This window comes from Pangasianodon hypophthalmus, chromosome 18 (genome assembly GCF_027358585.1).
Source record: "Pangasianodon hypophthalmus isolate fPanHyp1 chromosome 18, fPanHyp1.pri, whole genome shotgun sequence".
Classification (NCBI taxonomy): Eukaryota; Metazoa; Chordata; class Actinopteri; order Siluriformes; family Pangasiidae; genus Pangasianodon; species Pangasianodon hypophthalmus.
In genome coordinates this window covers 10,463,674-10,479,857 of record NC_069727.1, presented here as the reverse complement: position 1 = coordinate 10,479,857, position 16,184 = coordinate 10,463,674, and the positions used below count along the sequence as shown (strand labels likewise).

Below are 16,184 nucleotides of genomic sequence, written 5' to 3'. Positions count from 1 at the left end.
GTAAGGGTTAACATGCAGAGCATACCTTATAAATAATAAATACAGAATTGAGTATATGTAATTTTATTGGTTTCATCGGTTCCTGACTTTTCAGACACCATGTATTTGTGCAAATTGGCAGTTTGATGAGCGGCATTTGTACACCATACTGCTAGAATTATTTATTTATTTATTTATTTATTTTTGCCTTTTTCTGCATCATTTGACATTGCATTGAGGGACTAATTAACTAAAATAGCCAACTGAACCAAAGTTTCAATATAATTTAGCAACATCACATGAGCAAGAATGCAGTATACAGAAATTTGGTATGGCTGTGATTCAGTTGCAGCAACGAATATCCAGTATAATCACACAAATGCAAGTTCTTTTATACAACAGTTCTATAAACACGAACTTAATATCAAGCAAGTGACATTTCGGACCCAATATGGCCAAATGTTCTGTTTACTTTTGCTCCGCTAGCAGAAATAGATCCCAAAGAAGCCACACTATAGTCTGACGACTAGCTGACTAGCTAGCTCACGTTGATTTGTACATCCCTATTAAAGGTGCTTCTGGTGAAATTGGTGTCCCTTCTTTCTTTTCATCTTCGATCTTTCATGACGAGCTTTCATATCTGAAGTCAAAAGTTATGTATAGCTATTCCAGATGAGCAGAGTGATACACACAGTGAAACATCCCAGTCCAGTTATAGGAAATATAAGCACTCTTGGAACGCTGCTCAACCAATCAGATTAGTGGATCAGAACTAACTGTTGTATAAATGGACTAGTTAGATACTTATACATAACCATCTTACAAAATGTTTCACCTAATAAGCAATCACAAAACTTATACACTGCAAAAAATGTCATCTTAGCATCTTAAATATTGTCACATTTTTCTAGTATTTTCTATTATAAGATTACAATAAACCAAGATTATTAAACGTATTTCTATAAATTGTTTTACTAATTTCAAGCTTTAAATCTTATTATTATATTGGCAGGTAATTTTGCTTCTTTCTGTAAATAAATGCTAAAAATGAGCAAAATGACCTGCCATTAGAACAAGACTATTTCCAGCTTGAAATGAGCAAAAATGGCTAGAAATATTTTTAACTATCTCATATTTGGTTTATTGTAATCTTATCATAAGAAATATTAGATCAATTTGAATATATTCAAGGTATCATCACTTGTAAAGATGTCATTTTTTTGGAGTGTACAAAGTTAAATAATGGAAATAATTTGCTGGCACTATTTAAAGACTGTCATTTCACTATTTAAATGTCTTCGTTGTGTTCTTCTTATTACTGTACAATTTGGAGGAACCTGAAATATAAGTTAGTAGTCTCTCGGAGTGCACAGTATTTACTGTTACATCAGCTCAATCACAGAGGTGTGCAAAAAGAGCTAGATATTTCAAGATATTTCAAGATATATTTTTATTTTTCTGGTTTGTTCTGAGATTATTGGCTGGAGTTTTGTGTTAGCTGCCTTCTGGTGGGTTAAAAGTAAAGCCAGACAGTTTCTATCATTTTTACTGAGCTGATAACATTATCATTCCTGCTTTGCATTGATCTTAATTTGTGTAAACCTGGTAATTGTATTACAGTAGACTGATGTTGCCTGAATTAGATCTTGATGCTGTTGTCTGTGGTATGATGAGTTGCTTAATGCCTTTATATTTACATAGGCAATATAGATGAAGTTATATGTAGCCTATACGCTTTTGTCATCTCTCTCTTGCCCTGCCACTTGCTCCCTCTGTTTGGAAAGATGGTTGTGCATCTACAGAAATTGCTGTTATTTGTCACTGCTTTGGGAAGTCTTTCTTCCAGCTGTTGTGTCTGCTTCAAAACAGCAGAGCAACAAATCACAGAAACCTAATTAATCTATTAGGGCCCTATTTTTATCCCCCTGCTGCAGTTCGCTGTCTGTGGGGAGGCATGAAGCTATTCTTTGGGTGACACAAAGTTAGCATTAAACAGATTAGCTCATTAAGCTTGAGCGGGACTCTTTATGCATGCACTGCCATTTATATCTTACCCTCTCCAAAGAACACTCCAATTTTAGGAAGCATATTAAAGCATTACAGCTCAATTTTCCTCACGAGGGGATCTGATGGAGCAGTGTCTAATATTTATTTGCAATATTACAGATGTACTGATGATGTTTTAATGGTAAGAGCAGCTTTCTAGTTTGAGGTTCATAGTCACTCCTTTGGTAACTGGTCACATTACTAAGATTCGTTCTCTTTAAAGAACTCATAATATAAATCTTTTCTGAAACCATAAGAAGGGAAGGTAAATTAATATTAAAAATTGCCCCAGAGAATGGACCTAGATGATATTATATGCTGAACAGTGATAATTTATGATAATGTTACACAGTTTAATATGTTTAATTAAAACAGATTTTAATAGATTTTGCTACATTTAATATTAGCAGATCATAACATCTGCGGCAAAGCAACAGCAATCGAAATTTAAAAAAAATATATCTAATGAAAAATATCAGGCTAAAAACATTTGCCTTCTAATCCATGTTTATCGAAAAGTGGTCTAAACCTTATGGATGAGCTTTCACCCATCATCTGTTAAAGAAAATGAGTAACAGCTTATGTAGAGTATGAACAGTATGGCTCTCATTCATTACAACACAGGTATTTATTTAGACACCTGACATACCTGAGTAGTTATGTCTACTGGAGTAGTCCAAGCAAGGGCAGTTAGACATCTCTACTCACCTTTAAATTGACTTTAGGTTCATCAGATTGAACATATACTACAATAGTTGTAGTACTATTTGTCATCTTCCTTGAATCAATCATTGATCACTGCCAAATACTTCCAAATAAGGCCAAATAGCTTCAGCACCTCATTACAATGTCTGATAAATAGATAGAACTACACGTACAGATGAGTTGAGCCACAGTGGCTTACTACTTTGCATGTTCGAGGTTCAAAAATGAGAACATTTGTCTTAGTTCCCACTTTGAAATTTGATAACTCTTCATTAATCTGATTTGCTATGCTTATATGTTTGCAAAAGCAATCCCCATCTTAGGGTATTAAGGGATTATTTCACCAAACTAATCGAATGTGATTGTGAAGTGAAGCTAGAGAATGTGACAAGACTGGAAACTACAGCCTTGTGCTATAATCCTTTTAGCGTTGCTGCAGGTTGCAGAGAATGTACATGATCTACAAATACACAAGCTCGCAAGCAGAAGATAATTATCAGTTCTTCATGACAATTCCATCAGCGATGTAAATGAACATTATCTCAATCACGTACAATTTCACTGTTCTGATGTCTTTAGGATGTACAGTATACTGAGTCATACTGATGATAGATGGAAATAGATTTCAATCTGAAACAAATTTTCTCCAACTCAGTTTCTCTCATACTACAGAACTTATGATTTTCCCACCTCACTCAGATGGAACTGAGCAAAATAAAGTACAGTGTAAAGATGTCCTGCTAGTACAATGCACAGGGAAAATGTAGATGCTAGCCAGACACGAATAAAACCTTTTACATGCGATGTGAGAAACTTTTATAATAACTGACTACACAGAACACACCCCTTCACACAGCACACACACCTTCACAGAGAATTCATATACTCCTTCATTTCTCTTAGTCTGTATTAATGCACTTAATTACAGTAGCTAACCATACATTATTACATTATGTTAGCTACCACTTTTTAGCCTAGTCAGGCTTAGCCCAGGCAACCAAAACACAGGCCCGGGCGGCACACAGACAGTCCACGTGGCCAGTGTGCTAACTAATAACGTGATCATTTTCCCACTCCTGTCAGTATGTAAATAATACATGCCTGCCATCTAGTTTACTTCAAGCATATGTTATAGTATTTCACCTAATAATACAACCCCTTATATTTGCATTATAAAACAAATCACATGCAATATTAGTTATTTTTAGAGTTAAACCAGACAAAAATATATTGAAATCATATGCAATATGATTAAGGTCCATGCATTTCCAAATGCTTAACATGACTAAAATTAAGACCATAACCTTCAGAAATCGAGACCACTCTTAACTTTAGTCTGCCAAGATGAAATCCAGACCAAGACAATAAAGTAATAGACAATGAGTAACTACAGACAGAAACCTCCAAAGGCTTCCAATAGAGTACAACATTCAGTACTAAAAATCAAAGCCAACATTTATATGGTCTAGGAACATCAAGAAACCTCTGCTGCGTAATGTATAACCACTGATGCTAGATGTCCTCTGTTATTAAGTCTACTGATTGCATCTTGCCATACCTGTCTGCACATTTGCTACACTTTTTAATGCCTTAAAATGAAAAATGATGTCAGAGTGATACTACCACATGGTCTACTTTGCTCATGTGCCAAAGTACACAGCCCAAATTAGCCTTAATTATTCTCATTAGCTCATTTGTAAATGTAATTTCAAAATCTTGCACATTTGTAATGCATTTCTAAGCTTTTGAACTGTTTAGTTTCCTGCATTCCTTGTGTTTCTCATTCTCCTATTTCTGGTTTTGCAAATTCTTAGTATAAATATAAACCACATATGACTTTTCACTCTGGTCAAAAGCCTGACTGATTTTACACTGAACCAGTCGTTGCTTATAACCTGGTATTTAACAGGTTAGCCGGTTTCAAGCTGGAGTTCCAGGCCACAGGAGACTCATTTCTTCCAGCCTTTCTTCCATCTTAATTACTCTGCTTTTTAATTTATAAGAGTACAAATCAATTCAACAAACTAATTATTCTGAAAATGGGAAAAGTATGGATCTGGTCTTTGGTGAATAATAGGTAAAGGTAGACATGAAAAGCTTTTCAAACAAATTGAATTTTTTTTTTTTTTTTTAACCTGAGTTTTACTGAAGGGCAAAAACCAATGATGGATGAAGTGATATCTATTCTAATTAACTAGATATTTAGATACTATCTATTCTAGTGTTGTTAACTAGATATATCTGTTGGCCCTTCTGGAGTCCAGCATATTTACATATAGTACAGTGTGAATACAGTCAAATACTAGTATTTCTCAGAGTTTCAAAGTATTTAAAAGCAAGTTATTTACTAAAAGCAGAGTTAACTAATTTTTTGAGTTTTTGAGTTAACTAATATATTCCATCATTTTTTAATATATATATATTTTAAAACATTTCTATCATTTGATCTTTGTGCTGTCTTTAAAATTATCCCAGAATGTTGTAGTTCAAGTAATTTTCTTTGTGAATACAAAGTTTTCCTTTAACCTAGGCTCAGAATTACTATTTTCTTGATCCTTTTTTGGGGGTTGCTGATGGGCACGTGTTTGTTGTTCAATCTTTAAGAACTGTATGCTCTGTAAATCCTTACAACAAAATCATAATTAGTACCTTTACATTCAGACACAAGTAGAGAAAGCTAATCATATATCATTGCAAAAGGGCAACTTCTATCCACAGCACTATACAGAAGGTCAGTGCACAGCAGCAGGGCACTACAGCCAATCTGCTCTTTCTGCTCACACAGCTGGACTCCGAAGCTGAGAGTCAGGGAGGAGGAGCAGGGGAACTCAGTCCAGACACCCACAGGCATCTGCCCTTTTGCGGCTTTGTGTTTTGAGGGTGTTGTATTGATTTTTCTCTTGACTGCACAGAAACACAGAAAGCAGGAAAAGCTTCCCCCCAATCAACAATGCTTTCTTCCAAAAGCTACACATTAGTTCAGGCACTAAAATCAAACTGTACTTTTAACTGATGTTTTTGGCCCCTGAATATTCAGGTCAGATTTAGAGTATAATACATAGATGCTGGCCTTAATGCTACTTAAGGCCTTAATCTTAAAGATTACTGGGTTACTGGCAAGTGCACCACTTTTAATGAAACAGTGCTGACATCAAGTGGACAAATAAAGAATGACAGATTTTCAGGTGCACCAACATTTTTTGAAGCTTTTTAGATGGACTTTGGAGGTTCGTCCTCCCAGGTACACTCACCGTCCACTTTAATAGGAACATCTGTACACCTGCACATTTATGCCGTTATCAATCATTCAATCATGTGGCAGCAGCGCAGTGCATAAAAACATGCAGATACAAGTAAAGAGCTTCAGTTAATGTTCAGGACTGCATCCCAAACCAAATAGTGCACACCAAGTACTATGGCTAAATAGAAATGACACTAATGGTGTACTGTTCTCTAGCTGTTGGTACACAAGCATATGTATAAGAATTTTATCTGATTTTAAAATGAAGCTGCTATGTTATTTCTCATAATATCCCAGCCTTCGAAGGAGGCTTTGCTGTATGCATAGGCTATATTGATGAAGTTGTCCATGACATGGTAGTGCAGTGAGTAGCGTTGCCGCCTCACAGCTCCAGTTCAATTCTGAACCCAGGTTACTCTCTGTGTGGAGTTTCACATGTTCTCCCCATGTCTGTATGGGTTTCCTCCCACCTACCAAAATAATGCTAGTACGTGGAATACATTAAAATGCCCCTAGGAGTGTGTGTGTGTGTGTGTGTGTGTGTGTGTGTGTGTGCGCATGGTGCCCTGTGATGGACTGACGTGACATGGTCTATTCTCGCCTCACACCCAGTGTTCCTGTGAATCTTCTGGATTCACCAGACCAGGATAACAGGGTTACTGAAAATAAATGTACATCAGTTGTTATTTCAAATTAATTTTAGATTAATTTTAATGTACACTATGGCCAAAAGTATGTGGGCATCTTCAAGATCTAGTGGAAAGCCTTCTCAGAAGAATGGAGCTTATTATAACAGCAAAGGGCAACTAAATCTGGAATGGGATGTTCAAAAAGCACAGATGGATGTGATGGTCAGGTGTCCACATACTTTTGGCCATACTGTATGTCTTAGTTATCTAAGGTCACACGACTAGTGTGATGTATGTATGTAAGGCATATCTGCAGTCATCTGTGCATTTTCTTCCTTAATGCATTCTGCTAGCTGTAAACATTGAGATGAGGAACTGCTGTTTCTTCCAGCTAAACCTGCTGAATTTAACAGAACACATGAGAGTTCATGTCCACATGCAATAACTCAACCTGCTGTTGCTGACCGAAAAGGAAATTTATTTACTGATTTGTACTGAAAGTGCATCAGTTTTGCAATGAAAATGTAACAAAAAGTAGTCAGCTTCATTATTATTAACTACAAAAAAACAGTCAAAACAAAGTCTCATCCATTAAACTCTCAGTTCTTTCTCCAAATGAGTGCGCCGGTGCACTTTCAGCACATACGCCTGCCTGAATCTCTTGCCGCACTCAGTGCACTCGAATGGCTTCTCGTCTGTGTGGATCTGCATGTGTCTCTTGAGGCGGCATGAAGTGAAGAAGCTTTTGCTGCACTGGGGGCACGTGTAGGGTCGCACTCCTGTGTGGTACCTGGTGTGCAGCTGCAGGTAGCAGGCCTGCGTGAAGCTCTTGTCGCAGTGTGAGCACTGGAATGGCTTGATCCCTGTGTGGTAGCGCTGGTGTTTCAGCAGCTCCCCGAATGAAAAGAAGGTTTTGCCACAGTCTGAACAGAGGAATGGCCTCTCGCCTGTGTGAGTGAGCTCGTGTCTGGTCAGGCTCGCTTTATATGCGAACGTTTTGTTGCATAAGGAACATTTGAAGATTTTGTCCTCGGTGTGGCCGGCTACATGTGCACGGAGGATCCTCTCTCTCTTAAAACTCTTGCCACAGTGCGGGCACAGGTACGGTTTCTCGTCCGAGTGTGTCCTCTCATGCTTTCTCAGCTCTCCGGGGTAGAGGAAGCGTCTGCTGCAGCGAGAACACCTGTAGCGTCTCTCGGCTGTGTGAGTCCGCTGATGGGAGAGTAGGGCGCCTTTGTATGTGAAGCCCTTACCGCAGCTGCAGCGGTACGGCCTCTCGGGCTGGTGCACAAGCATGTGGCGCTTGAAACTTGTAGCGCACACAAAGCTGGAGCTGCAGAGCAGGCATTTGTGCGGCCGCTCGCCCACGTGGCCTCGCTTGTGCCTGATTAGCGCTGCCTGACAGCTCAGTCTCTTGCCGCAGTCGTTGCAGCGCTTCAAATCATCCTCGGGATGTGTCTTGTGGTGCTCGCGGCGAGCACTGAGCGAGCTGAAGCTCTCGCTGCAATAGAGGCAGGTGTACATCCAGGGTTCATCGTTCTGAGGTTCACCTTTTTTGAGCTCAGCTTCCTGAAGAGGCTCACCAGGGGGGGTTTGAGGGTTTTTTTTGAGACTGTGTACCAAACGATGGCGCCGCAGTGCTTGAATGTAGGAGAAGCGGCGGCCACAGTGGGACGCTGTACACTGGAAGGGCTGCTCGCCTGTGTGGCTGCGCTCGTGCGCCTTCAGCATGCCTGGGTAGCGGTAGCCTTTGCCACACACCTGGCACACATGGGGCTCTTTCTCAGTCGCTGATGAAACCGGGTGGACCTTTTTCATGTGACTTTTCACATATCGCTCCTGAATGTGTGTAAATGGGCACTGAGGGCAGGAGAATGTCTTTGAGGAGAGCTCTGCAAAACAGTTTCAACAACGGTGTTAGCATTGTTCTGTATGGTGGTCACAATGAAGGAAAAGATGAATAAACATAAATACAAAACTAGGCTAGCTTAAATTCTTCCACATTGCTCCACGTCTGCATGTATACAAACTGAGAAGGGACTGCCTTCAAAGTGTCCATCATTAAATGCATGTTCTGTACAAATGCTAAACCAACTGAATAGCCTAATCATTCCATACTGACACATGCGGAAATGACCGGAAAAAGGACAGAGAAACAGACAGTGCATCAATGTCCTGGTTCTCTGGAATGAAGGTTTAAAAATGTTTACTGAAATACAAGCATTTAATTAGGCATTTTTTGATGATGGGTTCTTTCTAGTTCATGGCCAGAGTTGTCCGACACCTGAGTAAAGGTGGGGAGAGATGCATCAAAAGTCTGTTTACAATATGATATAAATGCAAAGTAAGAAGGTTTACACTGTCAGCTGGTGTATGGATGTCCCGAGGTGGGTCTAACTACTCCATACTGTTTAAATTTACATGAGCAAAAATGCACTTGCCAGTCTGGCAAGAAAACTCCACTACCCCAAAAAACAAGTGATCAAGTTAATGATACTGCATATAAAAGTACTTGAACGTTACTTGTATAGTAATACGGAACAACAGAGGGACTAGACTTAACCTGTATTTCCGTCACTTGTGACAAGACCAGGAGAAACAGGCAGCTCAGCAGCATCCCTTTAAAACAAACAAGAAAAACAAACTTCGTTAGTCCAAAACCATTGCATACTAGATGAACAATTCACTGTAAAGTATCACAATAGATTAAAATAATGTAAAAGACAATACAATATGTAAAGTATTACAATAGGTATAAAATTTATATAAAGTAGACCCAAATACTAAACAGAAATCTAACATCTTTCACACTAATAAAATCCATGTACTGACCTGTTATCTGAGGTCATATGTTCTCCATCTACCTCTGTGACAGTTCCAGAGTTTCTCATAGGTGCAAGAGGTGTTCTCTCTCGATTTTGTCCGGTTATCACGCCAGGTTTTCTTTTCTGCTTCTGGAGGCTAACCAATTTCAACTTCCAAGTCTTCTTAGGCTTTCGAGCTGATCTGCGGGTGCCGGCGGGGATGGTGAATACGGCAGCTCCATCAGCAGCGCTTACAGGCACAGTGAGTGCAGACTCCAGAGGAGGTGTGACGCTACGGGACAGACTCAGTCTCTCCTTAGCATTACGTTCCAGTTGTTCTGCTTCTGCAGTCCTGTGTTCAGTGCAACCTACAGAATCATCGTGTTTGCTGTGCGTCAGTGCAGATTCTCCTAAATAATTCTCAGGGTCAGTGTGCTTCTCAGTCCGGATTTCTCTTTCCTCAGGGTCTCCATTAGACCGTGACTCCCTCTGATCGCAGTCAGCAGCAGGGGGTAAATTATCACCATCCTCACTATTGTCCTCTCCAGTCTGGTTTGCATGTAATTCAAACTCCGTCCATTCGGATGTGACCACAACAGTCTCAACATCGGTTCCGTCCATTACACACACAGGTATCTCACTGGGAGCAGGAGGATTGAGACTATCACCCGAGTTCACATGAGCCACTCGGGTTCTCTTGCCAGACAGAGCAGTCAGAATGCAGTCACCAATTCTCGGCAACGATGAGGAGGCTGAGGAGGAAAATAAGAAAGAACTGGTCAGGTTCTCATTTAACTAGCTGAGAGTTTTGTATTGTTTGGCACATGTACATGCATGATTTGTGAGTGTTTTTTTTTTTTTTTAAGTGGAGGGTGCCAAAAACAGCAGTTGGAATACTGTGGAATAAAAAAAAAAATAATACATTTACAGTTATGACTCCAGAGTTTACCTTCATAGTCCTAATTTTCTGCTGTTTATTCAATATTTTGTCTACTTGCTGCAAATATAGGGGGGGGGATCTTGAGGTGGATGGGCTACAACAGCAGAAGACCACATAGGGTTCCACTTCTGTCAGCCAAAAACAGAAAGCCGAGGCTACAGTGGGCACAGACTCACTGAACCCGGACAGTTGGAGATTGTAAAATCATCACCTGGTTGGAGCCTGATTGGATAATTACATAAGTAAGCAGGCGAACAGGTGTTCCTAATAAAGTGGATAAAGTGGTAGGTGAGTGTATGGTACTAAGTTTGCTAACATATACTAGTACTTCTCTGTTAAAGAATTTTAGCATCATTAACATTTTAGAAAAAAAAATTCTAAGCTGCGAGCTGTTAAACACTCTTTCAAATATTCGTATTTTTCCTCTTGTCATAGGTGCCACATACATTTTCACATCTTGCAGTTTGGAGATCTGATTAACACCTGGTTTAATCCATAAGTTATTTACCAGGTTTAGTAAATTTAATAGAGTCAGAACATGGAAATGACTGTAGGTGTGCTGAATTCTGACCCCCGGAACCTTGAGGCACCCCAGGTTTAAGCTTACGATTACCGACCACAAGTGTCCAGATGTCCAAGGCACTTATGGTGAAGGAGCAGTGATCTCAAGCTATCTGGGTTGCTGATGGATTCCTCACAGTCTTTTAAAGCAGAAGACTCAGATCTGAGCCAGGCCACAGTCTGAAACCAAAAAGGTACAGAGACATTTTATGGATACTTTATCAATTATTGAGTGCTTAATTGGCCAAACTGACTTCTCTAGTATTACAATATAACAAAATTTGCAGACCCTAATCCCACTCAAAATTTCCCACCTGAAGGAGGTCTGGCACTGGCAGGAAGTGCTCCAGTCGGGACAGGAAGTCCCACATCAGTGTCTGAAGGGCAGAGTCATAGCTGGGTCCAAACTCCACTGGAAACACATTCTACAGAGAGCAGAAAGAGAGAGTCCTCATACTGTACACAAGGTCTCACCATAACTGCTGTTGAAATCCAGGACTAATATGCTTGTGACATTTCTAGTCCAATTTTTTCTGAGATTACAAAAATGTGTTTTTAATCATATGTAATAAATAAGAAAAAACTGAATGGATGAAATGAGGAAAGTGAAGAAAGTAAATCTTTAATTATTAAAGCTAAAAATTCTGTAAGTGAAGTTTTAACTATCAAAAATATACTACCTTGAAGTCTCAATATACTGTTTTAAAGAAGGGGATTGTGGGGAAAAAATGAGCTTGAAGTTTATCATAACATGAAAATATTACAATTAATATCTGTCAACAAGTTACAAATGTGAACAAATACTGAGTTAAAAAAGTCTGCATTCAGCTTAACTGGGGTAATGTTATGGTGCTTATAGTCTGACACCACGGTCAAAGTCACAGCGATCACATTTTTTCTTCATTCTGATGTTTGATGTGAACATTAACTGAGGCTCTTGACCTATGTCTGCATGATTTTATGCATTGCTCTGCTGCCACAAATGACAGATTGTACAATTGCATGAATGTGCAGGAATACAGCTAATAAAGTATCTAATGAGTGTACATTATTACATTATAACTGTACCAGGGGAAAATTATTTGAAGAGCTTTACTTTAAAAACTACCAGAACCCAAACATCTGATTTTTGTTTCTAATATTAAAGAAATGCTCATGTAGCACTTGAAGGTATTTCTGACCTGGAAGAAGTGTTCTCTCTGATCAGTGTCTTTGATGAGTGTTTGAACCAGTTCCACAAAGTGAACTCCTGTCTCTTCTACCTCCGTGCTGTCCACCTGTACGACCAAACAGAAGCCTGGTTACCTGACACACTCTCATGTATGAATCAAGGGAACTGATAGTCAATGTGTAGATGATAACGTGGATGTTCTATTATTAGGTTAAAGTCGTTGACTTGCATGTTTGACCAGAGGAAGAACCAGCTGAATGCTGTTGAGATGAGGCTGGACTAAACGTGTGTCCACTGTTTCATCCCTGTAGCACAGCTCCAAAATTAGCTAGTGGAAGAGAAAAGAAGAGAGTTTGTCAATAAATCAACTGCTGGATACATGTGTTTAAAAGATTTTTAGTAACACATCCCTTGGAAACAAAGAGTTATGCAAGATAAATTGTATGGCAGTGAAACTGTGATTAATGGACTAAAAAAAACCTGTATTTTAAAGCACTGGATTTGGAACAAAACCAAAAGTCAAACATTAACACACTCAAAACAGCACCTGCTTAAAAATGGACCAGCTTTCAAATAAAAATTTAATGTGCACTTCAAATCTGTTTGCAAAATTCTAATATCTATTAAATGGCCAAAAAAAAAAACCAAAAAAAAAAAACAACAACAATGAAGATTTTATAGTAATGGTTTCACCTTTGCTCGCAGACCCAGAACAAGTTCAACAGCATGCGTGGGACTAAAGAGCTCCGGTACAGCTTCAGTAACCAATGAAACAAAATCTGCGAGCATCCCGTACTGCATTACATCCTGCTGCTGCACAATCCGCCACAGGACTGCAGAAATGAGTCGCAGAGGTGGGACCAGGAGGCGCAGAGAGGGCAGTAGAAGAGGATCTGCAACAAAGATCCCAAAGAGTACACATCATATACTGCTAAGAACAGTTTTGCACTCAAGTCTCTTTCACGGAACAGCTGATAAGTTCAACACAATAGACTTTAAGTTAAAACTATAATGAATTCAGAAATGATTCTGATGCTCATAGTAATAAGCTGCTCATAAGCTCCTAAGTTCCTGTTTACCCAACTAGCAATTTTTGACTGTATAGTGTACAGTTATAGAGGAGAAATGATATATAATTGCACTATTCAGCGTCACCCAGATGAGGATAGGCAAGATTTCTTCCTCATATCAACTCAAGGAGTATTTCCTTGCCGGCGTCACCTCTGGCTTGCTCATTTGGGATACATTTTTTGTAAATTTTAAATTTATATCTGGAATTTATATATTTCTGTAAAGCTCATTTGTGACAATGTCCATTGTTAAAAATAAAACTGAATTAAATATAATGGATAAAACATGAAAAATATACAGTATATCAGAGCTCAAAGATAACTAATACTAATCCCAGCTCTAATATCTAATTGCAGGCACACTGGCAAGTCTCTTCAGTGTCCATGTCATAACTATGAACAACCCAAACCTACAGCTAAAGCACTCAAAATGCTAGTCTGGGTGTTGTCCATATGAAATGGCACCCAAAAAAAAGAAAGCAGCAGCTTTCTAACCTAATCCTAACCTCATACAGAAGCAAAAGGTTGTACACATGTGAAACCTCTTGTCTGTTAAGATGGCAAGAACTGTATAAAAACATTTCCTGGTAAATCACACGTGGTTCCCATGTGTATTAGGTATCTACCAACCTAAGGCTGATCAGTATCTGAAGCTGGTCTGAAATGCTGGATCAGACTTAACACAGTTTATGATCAGATTCACTGATGATGTATTTTTTTTATTTATTTTATTTGTCATGTTGACTGACATGACACAGAATTGGCACATGAACAGAGGAGACAACTTGTCTTACAACGTGCAGCCATCACTATCTCTGGTGTTTGGAAGATTTCGAGAATATTCGTTGTAATATGTCAAGGAAAAGAAAGCAATAATACTACGACAAAATGGTACGTGTGTTAAAATAAGAGACGATGAGGATTTGGTGAAATCGTTTCTTTTGTTGAAGGAGAAATCGCAGGCAGTGGTCACCTTCAAGGCTATCGATGGTTACCATTCATGTGCCATTCATAGTGGGTGTGTAGATAATGCATTGGAGGATCGATTGCTGTACTCAGTGTGAGTTCCAGCTGTTATACTGCAGATGTGACCATCGATAACCTTCCACAAGAGAGAGCTTGTGTGGTTCTTTCTTTTAAATAAATGTAATTTCTTGTACCGTCGTTTCAAAGTTCTAATGCTAATAATTATCTGGTGCTAATGTGCTATTATATTAAATATATCAATATTTGTAAAGTAATATGTTTCTTTATTTTCTTTGCGCTGATACGCACCATTCTGTCATAGTATTATAACTTTATTCTCAAAATATTACACCTTTATTCTCAAAACACTGTGGCTTTTTTCTCAAAAAATTATAACTGTTTTCTCGAAATATTGTGACTTTTTTCTCCTAATATTCTGACTTTATTCCTGAACTATTTTTTTTCTCTAAATATCTCATATATTATGATTTTTTCCTCATAAAAATGACATCTTTAATCTCGAGACACAGCTTGATTTTCGAAATCTTGTATTTTTATTAAACTGTGGCCCTAAAATGCTGTCGTAGATGTTTCCTATCACTTCACAGCACAAGCTTGCACAGACTCAGCTTGGTTAGTGTGTAAGTGTCAGTAATCAGGTACTGACTGAGACTCTGAGCTCTGATATCAGTAGTTTATTGGATCGGTGCACTCCTCACATCAGGTAGCCCCTGAAATGATCTGAACATACATGAAACATTAGTTTAAAACCAATGACAAAACATTCCTGCATCTTTTTTTAATTTTAGTCACAGTGTAGCCTAAATTCTGTTTTTTATTTCTCTCTATTATCTAATGTCACATTTTATGTTCAGATTCACTTCAGCGTTCACCTACATTTTAGACTTAATGGACGCGTCCAAAACTGAGCAGTACCTTGTTAAATAGTAAGCAGAAGTAGTAAATAAGTAAACAAACCCTGACTTGAGTTGATTTGGGAGCAGCCAGTACAATGAGTAAAGTTTCCTCAGAACTGACTTCACCCTCGACCAAACAGCCGTCGTTAGCTTCTTAGCTAACTGCTTAAAAACAACTAATTTCTCAAACTATTAGACAACGAATTTTTTTTTTTTTTTTTTTTTTTTAAGAAAGAAATTTCCTTGCTGTTGTCTAACAGCAGTTAGTTACCCTTAGTGTCCTGCTGCCTTGAGACTCCGACTTCCATCATTCCAGCTAGGCTACAGCGGCTAGGTGAATTATTATTCTCCAGATAAACGTGTAGCTTTACTTCAGAAGTGTACAAACTTCTTCACACGGCTCCAGCGCTTAAACATGGCACGAAGAGTAATTTCGTTGTTTATAATTACAGCACTGAGTTGAGGACAGCTTTAACAGTCTTCATTCCATGTCATTTCATTTCATTAAAAACACCAGAAATTCACGGAGCCGTTGAACAGCCCAAGCACAACCCCGGATGTTTCAGTAGAAACTTTCCTCAGGTTTTCTCACAGCGCCACCATGCGTCAGGATGACCACACTGCAGCATCTTATCCATTTATCCATCCATCCATCCATCCATCCATCTATCTATCTATCTATCTATCTTCTTCTTTCTTGATGTTTTAATGGCGGACGGCATACAACTTTTAGGTGCATTACCGCCACCTACTGATTAGGAGTGTGGGTCAGGATCATAGTCTACCCCTGAAATCATTATATTGTTATATAATCACGTGTCCTTTAAATATCGCATTAAAAACTGAAAGTTTTTATCCCCTGATTTACTCCCCAAAATGTTTATCAACTCAAACTTCTCTTTATTTCCCTTGAGGTCATCACTCAGTGTCTATCATCACTCCGGTGCTTGTTCAGTCCGTTATCACTTACCACTTCATCAAGTTATCACTTCATCACTTCATTACTGCCTTTCCTCCACTCGGCTTCATGTATCTGCCTGAATCAGATTTAAAACACTCAGGATTCTTGCCTGCAAAGCCAAAAACAGACCTACCTGAAGGCACCCTGATGCTGGAGACTACAAAGCATCAAAGCACTTCTCTAATCAATCTGTG

General features: G+C 38.7%; 1 protein-coding gene across 1 annotated transcript; it reads right to left on the bottom strand.

Annotated features, from left to right (window-relative positions):
* Positions 1-7,057: 7,057 nt before the first annotated feature.
* si:dkey-14k9.3 (C2H2-type zinc finger protein) lies at positions 7,058-15,657 on the bottom strand. The gene is made up of 9 exons (XM_034313391.2): positions 15,301-15,657; positions 12,770-12,969; positions 12,306-12,404; positions 12,087-12,182; positions 11,220-11,330; positions 10,962-11,085; positions 9,433-10,156; positions 9,164-9,219; positions 7,058-8,492 (listed from the first exon to the last, which is right to left on the bottom strand). Exons 1-9 carry the CDS (start codon positions 15,338-15,340, stop codon positions 7,192-7,194), a joined length of 2,751 nt encoding a protein of 916 aa, XP_034169282.2. The 5' UTR covers positions 15,341-15,657; the 3' UTR covers positions 7,058-7,191.
* Between the last annotated feature and the right edge of the window lie 527 nt (positions 15,658-16,184).